The sequence below is a fragment of the Myotis yumanensis genome, unplaced genomic scaffold (assembly GCF_028538775.1).
Source record: "Myotis yumanensis isolate MYYU_CA2020_CCGP unplaced genomic scaffold, mMyoYum1.0.hap1 SCAF_7, whole genome shotgun sequence".
NCBI lineage: Eukaryota > Metazoa > Chordata > Mammalia > Chiroptera > Vespertilionidae > Myotis > Myotis yumanensis.
Window position 1 is genome coordinate 39,202,015 of NW_027223758.1, and position 20,037 is coordinate 39,222,051.

General features: G+C 39.8%; 1 protein-coding gene across 1 annotated transcript; it reads left to right on the plus strand.

The window, feature by feature from the left end:
* Window positions 1–1,545: 1,545 nt before the first annotated feature.
* On the plus strand, window positions 1,546–16,195 carry LOC139013474 (mucin-2-like). The gene is made up of 3 exons (XM_070419502.1): window positions 1,546–1,626; window positions 5,660–5,824; window positions 9,149–16,195. Exons 1-3 carry the CDS (start codon window positions 1,546–1,548, stop codon window positions 16,193–16,195), a joined length of 7,293 nt encoding a protein of 2,430 aa, XP_070275603.1.
* Window positions 16,196–20,037: the final 3,842 nt, after the last annotated feature.

Here is a 20,037-nt window from a genome sequence, read left to right on the forward strand (position 1 = left end):
TCATTGTTTATTAACATATTTCTCAAACTTTGTTTGAATAAGGATTACTTGACATTTGGCCAAAAAGTCAGACTCTCAGATCCTGCCCCTGAAAGTCTGGCTCAGTGAGCCTCAGAAAGCTCCAGGGTATAATGGGCGCCCCATGTCAGATCCTTTCCAACTCACGTCTGGAATTTTTGTTTCACTTTGTTTTCAAAAGGACGTTTGTTTGACTTCCTACTAGGCTGTCCATCTTTCTACAGAGTCACTAGTTATGGAGAGAATATTAGACTGAAAAGGAAACCGGGTTCCACTATACAAGTGATTTGACCACTTCCCCTCTCTGGACACAGAGATTTCCTCAACTTGAAATCAACAAGGCTGAACTACAAGCTCTCTCAGACTTCTTGCAACTCTTATCAGCTAATTCTTATCATTGAAACCTGATAGTTATCTGGGTAGATAAAAAGTGCTACCTGAGACATTTTCAACAAAAAAGCGTAAGTACCTTGTCTTTGTTGCTTCGTTTGCCAATAATTATCTATGCGGTAATTATTACTGAAAAGATCATGTTGGACTTTTAGGTTATGTAAGCACCATTTTTCATCAAAAACTTTCTGCACCAGTTTTCTTTGCGATTCCCTGGATATATATGCTGGGAGCTGATTGATAACTTTTCATTTGAGATAAAAGTCTTTTCTTAAATCTTGCTAACTGTCTTTTAGATCATGCTAAAGCCATTTCTACCAAAGAAAAAAATGTAATTTGCTTTTGAGTAAAATTCACAGAAGTTAAAAGAGCTTTATCTACCCACGTGTTCTGTTACTAAATTGTAAGCAGGATCTTAAGTAATCTTCTGGGGAACCACACCAAATAGATCCCACAAGAAGAGAACAGAAATGGACCCCAGTGAATGCATTCAGAGACTTGTTCACCAGATTAACTATCTGTATTTTGGGGCTTGAGGAAGTATAAGCCAGGTTAGATTAATTTTTTCCAGAAGCAGAGAGAGAGAGAGAGAGAGAGAGAGAGAGAGAGAATAAATTGAACAAGTTCTAGAGCTGGGGAGGAACCCGAAAAGTCACGACTGAGTGAGTCATGAGTGCCTTAAAGTCACTGCCAATAAGAGGGGAAAGATGTTCATGTCTGGTTAGTAAAGAAGCAATAGCAACATTCACTTATTTCAGAATTCTGTCTTGGGCGATTGCTGGAGTTGGAAGGAAGGGTTCTGTGAGATGATGTGATAGGAGGGAGAGGGAAGAGTTGGATGCTTGCAGTTTCTCCCCTAGGCAGGCTGCCTCGTGGAGTAGTCCTTAGAGTGTATTCACAGAGGTGGGATCGATGTGCTTGTTTTCTTATGTAACTGCTTTACACCCCACTTCTTCCTTAAGGTGGATCCCATATAAATAATAATTATTTATTATTTTGTCTAATCCACACATTGATGTCTCATAGTAGATTTAATATTAATCAACACAATTATTTCTCAAGGTTTCAGCTATAAAGGGCAATGAATAGGCTAAAAAATGTTTCTGGAGTTGAGTTTGTGATATCGGCCGCTGAAAAATGGACAGAAAACATGGGAAATACATAGTGAATATTGAACACTCTGGAAACCAGCCGGAGAGTATTGGTGGCACCACTCGGGTATGTTCTGGTAGCTCAGAGTCTTGTGTTCAATGTTTATAGAACTTGAATATATATTTTTTTGTTATGACATGGTTCTTCCTCAAAAGGAATTCTTAATAAAGGTTTTATATGGAAGCCAATTTTTAGCTATTACTTATTACTTATTAATTAGAAATTTTTAATTTTTTTCTGCATAGCAATGTATGCATAATTGAGGCATTTATTTTAACACTCACTAATATAAGATATTAGCAATTTTGGGTAAAATTTCATAACCTGTTCAAATAATTCTCTGCAGCTATCATTATTCAAACATAAGCCAACACTCTATACTTGATTGCATTAACAAATTATGTTTTTAAAATGTGATATATAGATTTTTATGTTAACCACTTAGTTTTTTAGTGTAATGTGTAGATTTGTTAGAACACAAAGATTACTATATATCTTTCAAAGTCATAAGATAATCTTATAAATGAAAGTTGGGTCTAGGAATCAAATTATCTAGCAATTCTTTTAGACTGGTCTCTACTTAACTACTTATGAATTTCTTTTCTTAGTAAAACATTGTATTAAGGTTAACTTTTAGAGTTCAGTTATATACAATATCATTTGACTATTGCTTATGTTTTTCAAAGAAAAAAAATTAGTACTGTGTATGTTGGGATTGCCTTTTATGTAGCTGTGCATGTCTGACTAGAGCAGTGACGGCGAACCTTTTGAGCTCAGCGTGCCAGCATTTTGAAAAACCCTAACTTAACTCTGGTGCCGTGTCACATATAGAAATTTTTTGATATTTGCAACCATAGTAAAACAAAGACTTATATTTTTGATATTTATTTTATATATTTAAATGCCATTTAACAAAGAAAAATCAACCAAAAAAATGAGTTCGCGTGTCACCTCTGACAACGCGTGTCTTAGGTTCGCCATCACTGGACTAGAGCCTTGATCATTAGAAATAGAAAAGGAATTGTGTTGAATGAAAACAGTGTAAGTTTGAATGGACAGTTAGATTTTGAGATGAAAAGTATTTTTGTCCCCGTGCACTGACAAGGGATTACAGGGCAGAGAAATTGTTTTCTTGATTCTAGATCAGCATCCTCTTCCTCTGAAGATTTCTTCACGGTCCCTCTGGCCTTACATCTCTTTCACTGTCTTCACAGTGTCAAGGTGCTCAGTTGAAGATTTCTCTTCAGTAAGAAATCAGTCATCCTGAAGATTTCCCTAGACAGGGCAGAGTTTTCAAAGAGGGCACAGATCTTGATCACTGACTGAATATTTCACTTTACGTCTGGATATTTGGGCATACATTGTGGACCATTTTCACTAATAGATTAAAGTAGCATTTGAAGGCCACATAAAAAGGGATAATTTAGGAGTTTGCTTTTCCCTCTCAGGACACACAAAATGGTAAATTAATCTCTTTCCAGGGATGAGCAGAGAATTTAAAATTATATTCCATGAATATAGTTGATGCATATTAGATATATACAATAGAGATTATTGGCTTCTACCAAGAGCTAATTAACTATAATTCTTAGATCTCCAACTGCTCAAAATTTTAACTTTGAGAGATTCCACTTTTATTAAACTAGAGAGGAAACTAGGACAGTGAGGATGATATTACCCCCAAAGCTTCAGTATCATGGGTTCTCCACTCTCAGTGTAGATATCCATCATCTTTCTTCATTCCATTCTGTCAAGTTGGTATGGCCAGCAATTTTTATTTAATTACAAAAGTTCAAAAAATGTTCAAGTTTGTCAGCCACAAGAAAACTGAATAGCTGAATAACAGCTATAATACTAATACTACATAGAAATACAACACTTTTATGAAATATAAATCTTTGTGATTTATTCAAAGTTATCTATTTAAAAACAGTAAGAAGGGGACGGGGCTGGGTGGAGGTGGGCAAAGGGGAGGAAAATGAGGACATCTGTTAATGGTTTCAACAACAAAAAAAATAAAGTTTAAAAAAAAGAGTAAACCCTCAGGTAAAGTGTGAACCTTGGGTGATTATGATGTGTCAATCCATGGAAAAATAAAATAAAAGTATCACTTTAATGAGTGATGCTTATAAGAGGGAGGCTGTGCATGTGTGAGCTCTAGAGAGTATTTGGGAAATCTCTGTATCTCCTTATTAATTTTGTTCTAAACCTAAAACTCTTCTAAAAAAATAAATTTTTAAAAAATGTGAAAGAAAACAGAAAATTCATTAAATGCCGTGTGTATCATATCTTCTCTTATTCATTGCATTGTTATTCTATTTTCTTTATTTCTTTGGCATGGCATTATACTTTTAGAAAAATAAATATTGACTAATTCTTTATGCCCAAGTGTATTTCTTCTTGACTATATTTAATTACAATTATACGCCTTTTTATTCTTAGTTATAGTTGTTCCATGGACGGTGTCTATACACATATTTAGTTTCCTTATTCTAATAGAATTTAGAGACTGGGCTAGCAATTTCAACAGCCTTTTCAATAACCATTTAGAATTAGGTATTTAGTCAATATAATCAACAGAGGTTACATTTAAATAAAACTCTGTTGTCCTATGAGGAAAAAAAAATCTAGATAATTCTATAATTTTTTTTTAGCTATAAACGATTTACATGTAACAATTGACACTCCCATGAGTATGTAACACACACTATTCTCCTTTTTCTTAAAAGTGCATCTGGGTTATTTTTCTATTAACCGCACTTAAAAAAAGACCTAGATCTCACTGGTCATGATTTTTAACCATTATATATATAGTGTGTGTGTATGTGTGTGGGGGGGGTTAATTTGCTATTCTTTTGTTTATAATATTTGCGCCTATATTCTTGAGATTGACTTTTGGAGGTTTCAAAATGAACTGTTTAGCTTCCTATTCCAGGCAGCTTCAAAATCTGATAAATGTCCTTAGTGTAGAACCAACTGACACTAACTAACAGTGTGAATTCTTAAAACATTCTAAACTTCCCAGACCACCCTTGTTCTAGCATGATTTTATACCCTAACTATTAGAATACTGCTGGAGACTTCACTCGGACTTTCCATTCCAGGCCCCCAGCCTCCTAGGCTACTCCAGAATGTAGTTAAGGCCTTGGAGTTGGGGCTCCACTATTTTCCAATCTGTCATGCCAGCCACACATGAACACCAAAAGTTTTGCTTGCTTCTTTTGGTAGTCAGAACTTCAGCTCATACTCAGAATCAACTGGTGCACCCAGAAGAGAAAATGGCCTACGATTGTTAGGTCACTTCTGTAAAGCTCTTTCAAACTCTTTTAGATTTTACATAATCTAATTTTATTTTTTGTCAAGCTTTTCAGTTATTATTATTGATTGGTTGATTGCAGTGGACCTATTGCAACTTACTCTATCCAGGATCTCACTTCAATTCTTTAAATCTTGGTTTTCTCATTTTCAATATGACCCAAAAACATTGTTCTTTTTTAAATGTTTATTTATTGATTTGAGAGAGAGAGAGAAGGGAAAGAGAAAGAGAGAGAGAGAGAGACACAGAGAGAGAGAGAGGCATCAATTTTGTTGTTCCACTTATCCATGCATTCATTGGTTGCTTCTTGTATGTGTCCTGATCAGGAATTGAACCCACAACCTTTTGGTGTAATGGTTAATGCTCCAACCAACCTAACCACCTGGCCAGGGCCTAAAAATTGTTCTTGATAGCCCTTAAGGTCTTAGAATTTTCACTGTGAGACTTTTTTTTCTTATATAACCGATTTATACCTGCTTGCCACATAGTGATAGTTAACAAATGCATTAAATATGATGAGGATAAAAGATAATGCTTATTCCTGGATTTTAACATCAGTAATTATATAAAATAATTAACTGTAACTTGTGACGACTATCTAGATTTCCTTGTTTTGAGAAGAAATATAATGAATGTGTTCATTTGTTCTTTCAGGCAGGTTTCACATGAATTTATTTGATCAAATACGTCATGCCACAATCTGATTTATATTTGTCAGAATTATATTACTTTAGCCATCAAATATAATAGTTCTTATTTTTCCCCATTCTTTCCTATACACAGCCATTTCTGAGCACAAAAACCCACGAAGCTCACAGTTCAGCATGTCGGTTTCCAGCATCAACTAATGTAGCTTGTGATATTGGTACCAATGTAACTAATGCCTGCACCAATACAGGGACCCTTGGAGACCCGGAATTTCCAAACAGACAATTACAACATTGTCAGGTAATATTTGGGACAACACTCTTTCTCTGGGTTATGATATAATTTTCATGGAAATACTCTTGATCTAATATTTTGGAGGAAAACCATTTAATCAATTAATGATAACATTTGAAAATCTACAGCATCCTTTAAACACGTCACTGAGAGGGAATGCAAGAGACATAGTTTTTTTGGGCTTTTCATTTAAGGAGTTAATGATATGATGAAAAGACAAAAACAGACACAATTTGGAGAAAATATCTAAGGGTCAAAGAAAATAAAGTTTTGGGGTCTCTTTTATTTTGAGGACTGAGTAGGTGATGCATTGGCAGTAAATGACATTGTACTCCTTGCTCAGGTGGAGATGAAGCCATGTGTTAAGGCTCTGGGGCCCTAGTCTGTGGGTGATCTGTCTCACTCTCTTTCCCTTCCTGCCTCTGAGCCAACTGTGGGCCTTCTGTTAGCCTCCTGGTTCTGACCTCATGTGTTTTCAACCTTGACTTAGAAACTATTTAGCACTTCTGATACCCAGAAGCAGATTTCCTATATTCATGACCCTTTTCTTGTTATTCTATTTTCTTCACCTTAAGGTCTGATCTCTGAGTCCCCTCTGCTTCCACACCAAGATGAAAACTTGAGTTTGATTGATTGATGCTGACGCTTGCCAGTTGGTTCAGTGCTTCCAGCTCTGGACCACACCCCTCCTCCAGTTAATCTTACTATAGAGACAATTTGGAGAGACTCTGACAAAATAAAAGAGGCTACACTCTCTGTCAGGAGACATTGTGGAAGAATGCTTTTGATAGATAAGAATTATTTAGAGAACATGTCTCTGATGACCTCAAACAAACCAGACCAATCAGAGAGCTGGAAGTTATTTTAGATGTATTTACTTAGTGACAGATGGGAAAAAAATGTGGTCTGGGAAGTTTAGAATGTTTTAAGAATTCACACAGCTAGCTAGTGGCGGTAATAGCATGGACACACAGGTCTCAGGGCAGGTTAATGGGAGTTTCTATTAATCTTGCCCCTCTTTTTAAAGAGTCAAACAAAAAATGAGGGAATTATCTCCCTTACATGAGATGTGAGTATGGTCCTTCCTCTCCTACCACTCTGACTTCCTTTCTAAGACCTGGATGCCCTGGGACCATTTGTCTTTGGGTTTTCTCAGTTGGTGCCCTAAATCCTTGGCCTTAGTGGCCCGTGCCCTTGCGCTGCTTCTAATTTCCTAGTGGGACCTCCTCTCAGCACCCAAACTGAGGTTTACTATCTGAGACCGTGTTCCATATTTTGTGACTTTTAAGAGCTACTCTACAAGCTCCAAAGACATCTGCTCTGTGCTTGTTTCCTTTAGTGATCTGCTTTCAGTTATAGGAAAAGGGATAATAAGGAAGTAATTAGTGAATGCAAGTATTTTTTTGAATACTTAGTAAGTGCAGGGAAACATTACCCATATTGTTTTCTTGTTTACTCTTTACAGTAATCCTGTGCAATAGGTGATAGGATCCCCATGAGGGAATCGTGGCTTTGAAATATAATGCAAATTTCCAAATAGCATCATCCTTCTAGTGAAAGGTGGGGTTAAAATTTAAACCTAAATCTGTGAGACTCCATGCCTGTGCTCCTAATTTCCACAATGAACTGCCTTCTGCAAGAATGTAAGGAGGGTATTTCTGATTTTAATTTTCTCAGCAACACTTTGAGATAGATATCATTATCCCCACTTTTGATATAAGGCAAATTGAGAATTAGACAAGTAAATAAACTTGGTTAGAATATTAATGGTATGGGGCTTAAATTCAAGACTTTCTGATCTGAAGACTTACATGTTCTACACTATGCAGTGTTTCCTCTACAATAATAAATTATATATATGTAAATCTATAAATTGTATATATTAAATTACATATATATTTATATATACAGTCAAACTTCGATTCTCAAATGTCTCCCATTTCAAACAATTTGGTTCTCCACCAAGTTGTTCAGGAAACAAATGCTTTGGTACTTTAGCACGACAAAAAGTGCCTCACTGCCAGGAACAAAGGAGAGAATCCCGGTCAGTTTACCTAGAAACTTAAGGGTTGGGTAACATCTCAGGAAATCATGCTGTGAATATTTTTTGTGGTTTCTTTTTACTTTTGTTGCTGACAAATGGGTGATTAGCACATCTTTACTAGTAAACCTTAAAGAGGCCATCAAGAGTGCTAATATTGCTATGGGGTGTAAAAAAGAAACAATGATCACAGAGGTAGAAAAACTGTTGTTGATTTGGATAAATGAAAAAGCAGTTAGCCTGTGACAGTATCAGCATTTTGGAGGTGGTGATATGTGAAAAAGCAAAATGCTCCAAGCTGACTTCCTAAAAGATACACCGGGAACAAGGGCTGAAAGACATTCGTTTAAGGCTAGTAGGGGGTTTGATAAATTTAAGAAAAGAAGTGTTTGTTTATAAATTACATTAGACTTGTACTGTATATAAGAAAGGTTAAAACCGGTAATCACTTGGGGAGTCTGGAACTAACTCATGCAATTTACATGATTTCTTATGCAAAAAAATGTTTGGTTTTCGAACAAATCGCTTCTCAGGCAGTTTCCTGGAACGAATTAAGTTCAAGAACCGAGGTTCCACTGTAATTTGTTATATAAATAGTATTTTAAAATTTATAAAGTAATTTTACTGACGTTAGTTCTTATTCTAAGCTTATCACATCCGTTTTTATGGCTGAAAGGATTCCATCAAAGGGGTAAGTATCTTACCCAATGGAAATAACTGGTGGCAACAGATGTGGGATTTCAACAAATGTTTTCAGATTTTAAATTTCATCCTGCCAAATGCTAATCTGTATGAAAAATTAGCTAGGAAATTTGACAAGCCATTAATCAATGCACTTAAAATCGAAGGCTTCAAAGTAGCTAAATTTCTGATAGCTGACAAGCCAGAAGGGGAGGAGATTTAATCAGGTGATCTTTTGGGTCACTCAAATCACGGTGTACAGCTGTCACCACACATGTTTAGAAAATTTTGATAGTGGCAGGAATATAAAGTTTCTAAGAAGACATTGATTACCTTTTTTTTTAAAGTTTGAGATATAGATATATGAAAAGAAAACATGAGAAATTGGTAGAAACTTATTTGTTCCTGTATTAAAGACAGTAAAAGACCAAGTCTTTCTTAAACGAAATCTTAAATTTGAGTAATTTTTTATTATTAGAAGCTATTAATAGTGTTTTGTGCATATACCATCTTTCAGTAAGGTAATATATAAAAAAGGATTTTCAATGCTATTAAATTTTTGAAACATTTGGTTTTATCTTCAGTAATTTTGTATACATCCTTTCCAGGTGACACGAAATTTCTTTAGTGACTGGTCCCTGTGGAAAATCTTCCTGGTTTGTCTCTTAGCCTGTGTGATAACAACAGCAATCGGAGTACTCATAGTGTCTTTGGTGTATAATGGGAAAAACAATAATACCTCCATTGTTATCCACTTTCCCTCAAACCATGAGACAACCTCATCTGCAACTGAAACTAGTTCTGAGCCTATAATTCCCACTACCATAACAGATTCTTCCACATCACCCACTTCAACTACCATCACTACAACCACTGGTCGCCCTTCAACAGAATCTACTAGTGCAGCAACCACTGCTCAAACAGAAACCACAACAGCAGAAGGCAACACTTTATCTGAAACCACTACAACAACGACTTCAGGCACTGCAACTGAGGCTACAACCATAACCATCACTACTGCTTCTAGAGAATCTAGAACTACCACAGTAGCAGACAAAACTTCAGCTGAACCTACTGTCACCACAGCAGCCACCACCTCAACAGAAATACCTACCACAACTGCCAGCACTACCACGGAGGCTTCAACCGCAACAGCCACCAGTACTACTTCCACTGAATCTTCAACCACCACAGCAGCTACCGTGTCAGGCAAAACAACAGCCAAAACAACTTCTGGCACTACCTCTGAGGCTATTACCACAATGGCCATTGCTACAACTTCTACTGAACCTTCAACCACCACAGCAGCTACCACTTCAACTAAACCCACCACCACAACAGTAGCCACCACTTCTACAGAGCCAACTATTGCAACCACTGCCAGCACTGCTACTGAAGCTACAACCACCATTATCAGTACTGCTTTGGCTCACTATACAACTGCCACAGCAGCAGAAAGCACTTCAACTGAAGCTATAACCAGCACAGTAGCCACCACTTCAGCAGGACCACCTACCACTCCTGTCAGCACAACCACTGAGGCTACAACTACAACAGCCATCACCACCGCTTCTACCAAATATACAACCACCACAGTAGCAGAAACCACTTCAGCTGAGCCTATTACCACGACATCTGCCACCACTTCAGCAGGACCACCTACCACACCTGCTAGCACCACCACTGCGACTATCACTACAACAGCCACCACGACGGCTTCTACTGTACCAACAGCCACCACAACAGCTACCATTTCAATTGAACCAACTATCTCAACCACTGCTAGCACGACTGAGGCTACAACCAGATCCTACACCACTACTGCTTCTATTGAACCTACAACCACCACAGCAATAGCTACCACTTCAACCGAATCTACAACCGAAGCAGCAACCACAACTACTGTCAGCACTACCACAGAGGCTACAACCATATCTGACACCACTACTGCTTCTACTGAACTTATAGCCACCACAGCAATAGTTACCACTTCAACCGAACCTACAACAGAAGCAACAACCACAACTACAGCCAGCACTACCAGTGAGGCTACAACCACATCTATCACCACTACTGCTTCTACTGAACCTACAACCACAAGAGCAACAGATACCACTTCAACTGAACCTACAACTGAAACAATAACCACAACTACTGCCAGCACCACCACTGAGGCCACACCAGCCACCAGTACCACTTCCACCACATCTACAACCACCATGGCAGCAGAAACCACTTCAAGTGAACCAACTACCCCAAACACTTTCAGCACTACTGAGGCTACAACCATATCTGACACCACTGCTGCTTCCACTGAACCTATAACCACCACAGCAACACATACCTCTTCAACTGAACCTACAACTGAAGCAACAACCGCAACTACTGCCAGTACGACCATCAAGTCTACCACCACAACAGCCACCACTACAACTTCTACTGAACCTGCAATCACAACAACAGCCACCTCGTCAAGTGCACCAGCTGCCACCACTTCTACCACTACCCCTGAGGCTACAACCACGTCAGACACCACTACTGTTTCTGCAGAACCTATGACCACCACAGCAACCGATACTACTTCAACTGAACCTACAACCACAACAGCAGCCCCCACTACAACTGAAATGACTACCAAAACAACTGCTAGCAGTACCCCTGTGGCTACAACCACACAGTCCACCAGGACCACTTCTACCACATCTGCAACCACGATGGCAACAGAAACCACTGCAAGTGAACCAACTACCACAAACACTGCCAGCACTGCCACTGAGTCTACAACCATTTCTGACACCACTATTGCTTCTACTGAACCTATAACCACCACAGCAATAGCTACCACTTCAACCAAACCTACAACCGATGCAACCACCACAACTACTGCCAACACTACCACTGAGGCTACAACCACAACAGTCACCACCACTGCTTCTACCAAATCTACAACTACCACAGTAGCAGACACCACTTCAGCTGAGCCTACTACCACTACATCTGCCACCACTTCATCAGAACCACCTACCACAACTGCCAGCACTACCACTGCGGTTATCACTTCAATGGCCACCACGATGGCTTCTACTGGACCAACAGCCATCACAGCAGCTACCACTTCAACTGAACCAACTGCCCCAACCACTGCCAGCACTACTGAGGCTACAACAACCACTATCTCTACTGCTTCCACTGAACCTATTATCACCACAGCAACACATACCTCTTCAACTGAACCTACAACTGAAGCAACAACCGCAACTACTGCCAGTACAACCACCAAGTCTACCACTATAGCAGCCACCACTACAACTTCTACTGAACCTGCAATCACAACAACAGCTACCTCATCAAGTGCACCAACTTCCACCACAACTTCTAGCACTACCCCTGAGGCTACAACCACGTCAGACACCACTACTGTTTCTGCAGAACCTATGACCACCACAGCAACCGATACTACTTCAACTGAACCTACAACCACAACAGCAGCCCCCACTACAACTGAAACGACTACCAAAACAACTGCTAGCAGTACCCCTGTGGCTACAACCACAGAAACCACCAGGACCACTTCTACCACATCTGCAACCACGATGGCAACAGAAACCACTGCAAGTGAACCAACTACCACAAACACGGCCACTACTGCCACTGAGTCTACAACCATATCTGACACCACTACTGCTTCTACTGAACCTATAACCACCACTTTAATACCTACCACTTCAACTGAACCTACAACTGAAGCAACCACTACAGCTACTGCCAGCACTATCACTGAGGCTACAACCACAACAGCCACCACCACTGCTTCTACAGAATCTACAACCACCACAGTAGCAGACACCACTTCAGCTGAGCCTACTACCACTACATCTGCCACCACATCAATTGAACCACCTACCACAACTACCAGCAGTACCACTGCAGCTATCACTACAATAGCCACCACAACAGCTACCACTTCAACTGAACCAACTATCTCAACCACTGCCAGCACTGCTGAGGCTACAACCACCAGTATTTCTACTGCTTCTATTGAATCTACAACTGCCACATCAGCAGAAACCACTTCAACTGAAGCTATAACCAGCACAGCTGTCACTACCTCAACAGGACCAACTACCAGTACTGCCAGTGCTACCACTGAGGCTACAACCACATCTGTCACCACTATTGCTTCTACTGAACCTGCAACCACCACAGCCACAGATACCTCTTCAACTGAACCTACAACTGAAGCAACAACCACAACTACTGCCAGTACAACCACCGAGTCTACCACCACAACAGCCACCACTACAACTTCTACTGAACCTGCAGTCACAATAGCTACCTCGTCAAGTGCACCAACTTCCACCACAACTTCTAGCACTACCCCTGAGGCTACAACCACGTCAGACACCACTACTGTTTCTGCAGAACCTATGACCACCACAGCAACCGATACTACTTCAACTGAACCTACAACCACAACAGCAGCCCCCACTACAACTGAAACGACTACCAAAACAACTGCTAGCAGTACCCCTGTGGCTACAACCACAGAAACCACCAGGACCACTTCTACCACATCTGCAACCACGATGGCAACAGAAACCACTGCAAGTGAACCAACTACCACAAACACGGCCACTACTGCCACTGAGTCTACAACCATATCTGACACCACTACTGCTTCTACTGAACCTATAACCACCACTTTAATACCTACCACTTCAACTGAACCTACAACTGAAGCAACCACTACAGCTACTGCCAGCACTATCACTGAGGCTACAACCACAACAGCCACCACCACTGCTTCTACAGAATCTACAACCACCACAGTAGCAGACACCACTTCAGCTGAGCCTACTACCACTACATCTGCCACCACATCAATTGAACCACCTACCACAACTACCAGCAGTACCACTGCAGCTATCACTACAATAGCCACCACAACAGCTACCACTTCAACTGAACCAACTATCTCAACCACTGCCAGCACTGCTGAGGCTACAACCACCAGTATTTCTACTGCTTCTATTGAATCTACAACTGCCACATCAGCAGAAACCACTTCAACTGAAGCTATAACCAGCACAGCTGTCACTACCTCAACAGGACCAACTACCAGTACTGCCAGTGCTACCACTGAGGCTACAACCACATCTGTCACCACTATTGCTTCTACTGAACCTGCAACCACCACAGCCACAGATACCTCTTCAACTGAACCTACAACTGAAGCAACAACCACAACTACTGCCAGTACAACCACCGAGTCTACCACCACAACAGCCACCACTACAACTTCTACTGAACCTGCAGTCACAATAGCTACCTCGTCAAGTGCACCAACTTCCACCACAACTTCTAGCACTACCCCTGAGGCTACAACCACGTCAGACACCACTACTGTTTCTGCAGAACCTATGACCACCACAGCAACCGATACTACTTCAACTGAACCTACAACCACAACAGCAGCCCCCACTACAACTGAAACGACTACCAAAACAACTGCTAGCAGTACCCCTGTGGCTACAACCACAGAAACCACCAGGACCACTTCTACTACATCTGCAACCACGATGGCAACAGAAACCACTGCAAGTGAACCAACTACCACAAACACGGCCACTACTGCCACTGAGTCTACAACCATATCTGACACCACTACTGCTTCTACTGAACCTATAACCACCACTTTAATACCTACCACTTCAACTGAACCTACAACTGAAGCAACCACTACAGCTACTGCCAGCACTATCACTGAGGCTACAACCACAACAGCCACCACCACTGCTTCTACAGAATCTACAACCACCACAGTAGCAGACACCACTTCAGCTGAGCCTACTACCACTACATCTGCCACCACATCAATTGAACCACCTACCACAACTGCCAGCAGTACCACTGCAGCTATCACTACAATAGCCACCACAACAGCTACCACTTCAACTGAACCAACTATCTCAACCACTGCCAGCAGTACTGAGGCTACAACCACCAATATTTCTACTGCTTCTACTGAATCTACAACTGCCACATCAGCAGAAACCACTTCAACTGAAGCTACAACCAGCACAGCTGTCACTACCTCAACAGGACCAACTACCAGTACTGCCAGTGCTACCACTGAGGCTACAACCACATCTGTCACCACTATTGCTTCTACTGAACCTGCAACCACCACAGCCGCAGATACCTCTTCAACTGATCCTACAACTGAAGCAACCACCACAATGACTGCCAGTACAACCACCGAGTCTACCACCACAACAGCCACCACTACAACTTCAACTGAACCTACAAGCACAACAGCAGCCCCTAGTACAACTGAAACAACTATTACAACAACTGCTAGCAGTACCCCTGTGGCTACAACCACACAGTCCACCAGTACCACTTCTACCACATCTGCAACTACGATGGCAACAGAAATCACTTCAAATGAACCAACTACCACAAACACTGCCAGCACTGCCACTGAGTCTACAATCATATCTTACACCACTACTGCTTCTACTGAACCCACAACCACCACTTCAATACCTACCACTTCAACTGAACCTACAACTGAAGCAACCACCACAACTACTGCCAGCACCATCACTGAGGCTACAACCACAATAGCCACCACCACCACTTCTACCGAATCTACAACCACCACAGTAGCAGACACCACTTCAGCTGAGCCTACTGCCACTACATCTGCCACCACATCAATAGAACCACCTACCACAACTGCCAGCAGTACCACTGCAGCTATCACTACAACAGCCACCACAACAGCTACCACTTCAACTGAACCAACTATCTCAACCACTGCCAGCACTGCTGAGGCTACAACCACCAGTATTTCTACTGCTTCTACTGAATCTACAACTGCCACATCAGTAGAAACCACTTCAACTGAAGCTACAACCAGCACAGCTGCCACTACTTCAACAGGACCAACTACCAGTACTGCCAGTGCTACCACTGAGGCTACAACCACAACAGCCACCACTACAACTTCTACTGAACCTGCAACCACAACAACAGCCACCTCATCAAGTGCACCAATTGCCACCACAGCATCCAGCACTGCCCCTGAGGCTACAACCACATCAGGTACCACTGTTTCTGCAGAACCTATGACCACCACAGCAATTGATACTTCATCTGGACCTACAACCACAACAGCAGCCCCCACTACAACTAAAACGACTACCACAACTACTGTTGGCAGTACCCCTGCAGCTACAACCACACAATCCACCAGTACCACTTCTACCACATCTGTAACCACAATGGCAACAGAAACCACTGCAAGTGAACCAACTACCACAAACACTGCCAGCACTGCTACTGAGTCTACAACCATTTCTGACACCACTATTGCTTCTACTGAACCTATAACCACCACAGCAACAGCTACCACTTCAACCAAGCCTACAACCGAATCAACAACCACAACTACTACCAGCACTACTAGTGAGGCTACAACCACAGCAGCTACTGGTACTGCCTCCACTCCATCTACAACCACTTTATCAGCAGAAACCACTTCAAGTAAACCAACTACCACACCTACTGCCAGCACTTCTCCTGAGGCTACAAACACAGCAGCCACCAGTCAGTCTTCTACTGAACCTGCAACCACCATTTCAAGTTAATCAACTGCCACAATAATTTCCAGTGCTATCTGTAAGACTGCAACCATGTGGGACAACACTATTGCTTCTACTAAACCTATATTCACCACAGTCACTAATATCATTTCAAATAAACCCACCACCACAGCAGCAGCCCCACTTCAACAGAACGGATTTCCACAACTACTGCCAGTGCTACCCCTGTGGCCATAATCACAATTACCACTAGCTCCTCTATTGAACTTATAATCACCACAGCAGGCACCTACCACAACAACTACCCACATTACTACTCAGACCACCACCCAAGGCTTCCTACTACTTCTATCTAATCTACAACCGCTATGCAGCCACCACCTTGTCACAAGTATGAATGCCATCTTTTAATTTGAACCTACTGCCATAACTGCAAGCATTGTTCCTTCAACTGAATGCACTACAAGTACAATTATCTTTTCTATTGCACCTATAGATATGAGTACCAGTTGCATATTTACTGGGCCTGTGATCACAATAACTTCTACTGAATCTACTGTTATAGCTTACAGTACCATTTCAACTTTTTCTTATCCATTCTGACAACCCCTGTCACTCCAGCTTAAGGTACAACTATAAACCATTCAACAAATTCAACTCAAATTTGAAAAATTTCCATTTAAATGAACGTGTAATTAGCATCAGTTTAACAGAATCTCCAGACACCAATACTTGTTCTTCAACTGAATGTACGTTGCCCACAGTAAGTATATGAATCTAGTGACTCAATTAGTGACTGAATCTAGTTTGCTTTCTGATTCAACTAAAACATCATTTTCTACCTCCACTGCCACCACCTCAATAAGAATAAAATCAACACAGATGCTAACCCAACTGACTTTACAGACACAATAGCATGACTTCAGCTGAATTTATAATCTCCATAACCAATATTACCTGTTAATAGAAAATTATCATCACCTTCTAAGTAACCTATTACAGTGCAATTAGCAATTTCACTGCCCCTTCAAATGAGTGTATAGTATGACAACATTAACAAAATATGCTAGTACTGTAACTTTTCATATTTCACAGTAGGTACCACCACATTTATTGTTCACGCAGTCATGCTACCATTTCTATGCACCATCATTTCTACTGTACTTACTACTACAATACCTATCACTAAACCCTTCACTTGAATTTATAAGCACTGTAACTTCTGTTGACATGTTATTCAAAGCCATCCATTACTTATTCATCTGAACCAAACACTGCCTCTATTAATGGTAAATACAGTAGATCACATCATCACTCCCACTTGACAGAAATGGCAAATTCATAATGACCTTTTAATCGCAGCTGTAGTTAGGATGCCTGCAAATTAAATCTTAACATCCACTGTCATTACTTCCATACCAGAACCTATATCTACTATTGGTAACTATAGATTCCATGGCCATCAACCACCAACATATAACTACAAATAACTGCTCTAAAATAGGATTTACTTAATGACCAGTTCAACTGTCATCATAATGATAATGAGTTTCACCCCTAAAGCAGCATTAAGATTTAACAATAACATTAATTTGACCTAACCATTTAATATGAAGGGTCTCTATTTTGTGAAGTTTTAAATAATACAATTTTCATACAAAATAAATCCAATCTATTTATTTATGTTGGAAACTTGTTATGTTTTAATAAAATGTTACCAGTGAAATATGAATACAGTCATTTATTATTCTAAAGTTTTAATTTTTAATATACAAATTCCATATGTAATAGGAAATGGATATTCTATTTGGTGATAGCATGTTAAAGACATGTATGTATTACCACAATTTTTAAAGATTGTGTAAATTTATTTTTATTCCATTTTCTCTTTAAATTATTTTAATTTTAAGTAATATTTATAGGTGTGTTATTTTCAATTTAATAAACTTGTTTTCTATTGATCTTAAAAACCTACTCAATTAAATATGTTGAGTAAATATTTACTTGTGCCTGCTATCTGCTGAAATAGTAGAGACTATTCAGAAAAAGAAACTAGCAATGGAGATAGTAATAAACTTACCAATTTCTATTATTTAGAATTCTTGACAATTGACAAGTTTAAGTTAGTGTTAACTTACATGGTAGGTACTTGTCTTCCACTGAAGTGGAAAGCAGTCCCAGTGAGTCAGAATCATTGAAGATGAGCCATAAATCTATATTTTTCAAAAAGTATGCAGATGGGACTGATAACCAATAGTTGAAGCAGTAAACCCACGTGGGCATTGTGACTTGTTACATCTCTTGGATGGGGTTAATGAGGTTGATAGAAATCAGAAAATATTTTTTTGAGCATTAACAAAAGTCAGTTGCCATATGTTCGTGTTAATTGTACCTGTAAACAAAGAATGGCTGTATAGTGTTAGGCACATGAGCACATGGTTGGGAGTCAGCAGGAAGTGCTTTTCTTACTCAAAAGGAAACATGTATTTTCAGCAACTTAAAACAAATATTTTAATAGCCATTATGCTAATTAGAAATAATTTTTAACTTTTCTTTCAAGTCAGTTCTATAGAGGTACTGTCCTCCTATTTTGGTAGATTACTCAAATGTAATTACATGAAACTAATGTAATAACACTTTATTAAAACTGTTTAATTTTACCTTTTTAGCCCATTATTTTTCCAATTAATGATACTTTGTATATTTTATTAAATATAACCCTACTGGACTCTTCTCTTTTTGTTATAGAAGACACAACTTTCTATTTTCTAGTTCCACATCTCTACAGAGACCTTGCTTCTGCTTAACCAGGGTGTGTATCTGACAACTAGTAGATAACAAATATTTGTTCAATAAATGAAAATAGCAACAATTATAAGAATTTATTACCAAATAATATTTTTAGAGTTAAATAATCTTCCAATATACTTTTAAAAATTTAAACATATTCTAATTAGTATTTTTTTAAAAGTTTTTAGTTGAGTACAACATATGTACAGAAAATGCACCAATCATAATTTATATTCAATGAATTATCACCAAGTGTACATACTCACACCCAAATTTTTAAAAAAGGAACATTATCAGCATTCCCTGTGTCCACACCCAAATCATTACCTCCTTTTTTTCCCCCCAAAGTGAAACTGTCCTGATCTTCAACACTACAGATTACTCTGATTGTGAACATAGTAGAAATTGAATGGCACTCCTTTGTGTCAGACATCTTTAGCTCAGACTTTTATTAGTGACTGGAGGCCCGGTACATGAATTCATGCACCAATGGAGTCTCTTGGCCTGGCCTGTGGGATTGAGCTGAAACTGGCTCTCTGACATCCCCTGAGGGCTCCCAGATTGCGAGAGGACGCAGGCCAGGCCAGGCCAAAGGACTCCACTGGTGCATGATCAGGGCCAGGGAGGGACACAGGAGGGAATGCGGGAGGGCTCCAGGGTGTGTCTGGCCCATCTAGCTCAGTCTCGATCAGCCAGACCCCAGCAGCAAGCTAACCTACTGGTGGGAGCGTCTGCCCCCTGGTGGTCAGTGCACCTCATAGCAAGCGGTTGAGCGGCCTTAGCATATCATTAGCATATTACCTTTTGATTGGTTGAACGGCAGACTGGATGACCAGACACTTAGCATATTAGGCTTTTATTATATAGGATAGTCATGAATGTTTTTGCTTCTACTAATGATTGTTTCACTATCATCGTGGTATACTAATTTATTGTATTACCACTACCATGATTTATTTATCCATTATTTTGTTGGTAGACACTCAGGTTATTTCTGGTTTTGTATATTACTACAGTGCTCTGTGCAAAATTATTATATATATATCTTTTGGTATGTATAGTCTGTTTCAGGCTTTTACTAGAAAATAAAAGCTGAG

Excerpts from the sequence above, each read along its gene's own strand:
- LOC139013474 (XM_070419502.1), top strand. The coding sequence starts at position 1,546 with ATGGACAGAAAACATGGGAAATACATAGTGAATATTGAACACTCTGGA. Across the intron at positions 1,627-5,659 it reads GTATTGGTGGCACCACTCGG|CCATTTCTGAGCACAAAAAC; the intron begins GTATGTTCTGGT and ends TCCTATACACAG. Across the intron at positions 5,825-9,148 it reads GACAATTACAACATTGTCAG|GTGACACGAAATTTCTTTAG; the intron begins GTAATATTTGGG and ends CATCCTTTCCAG.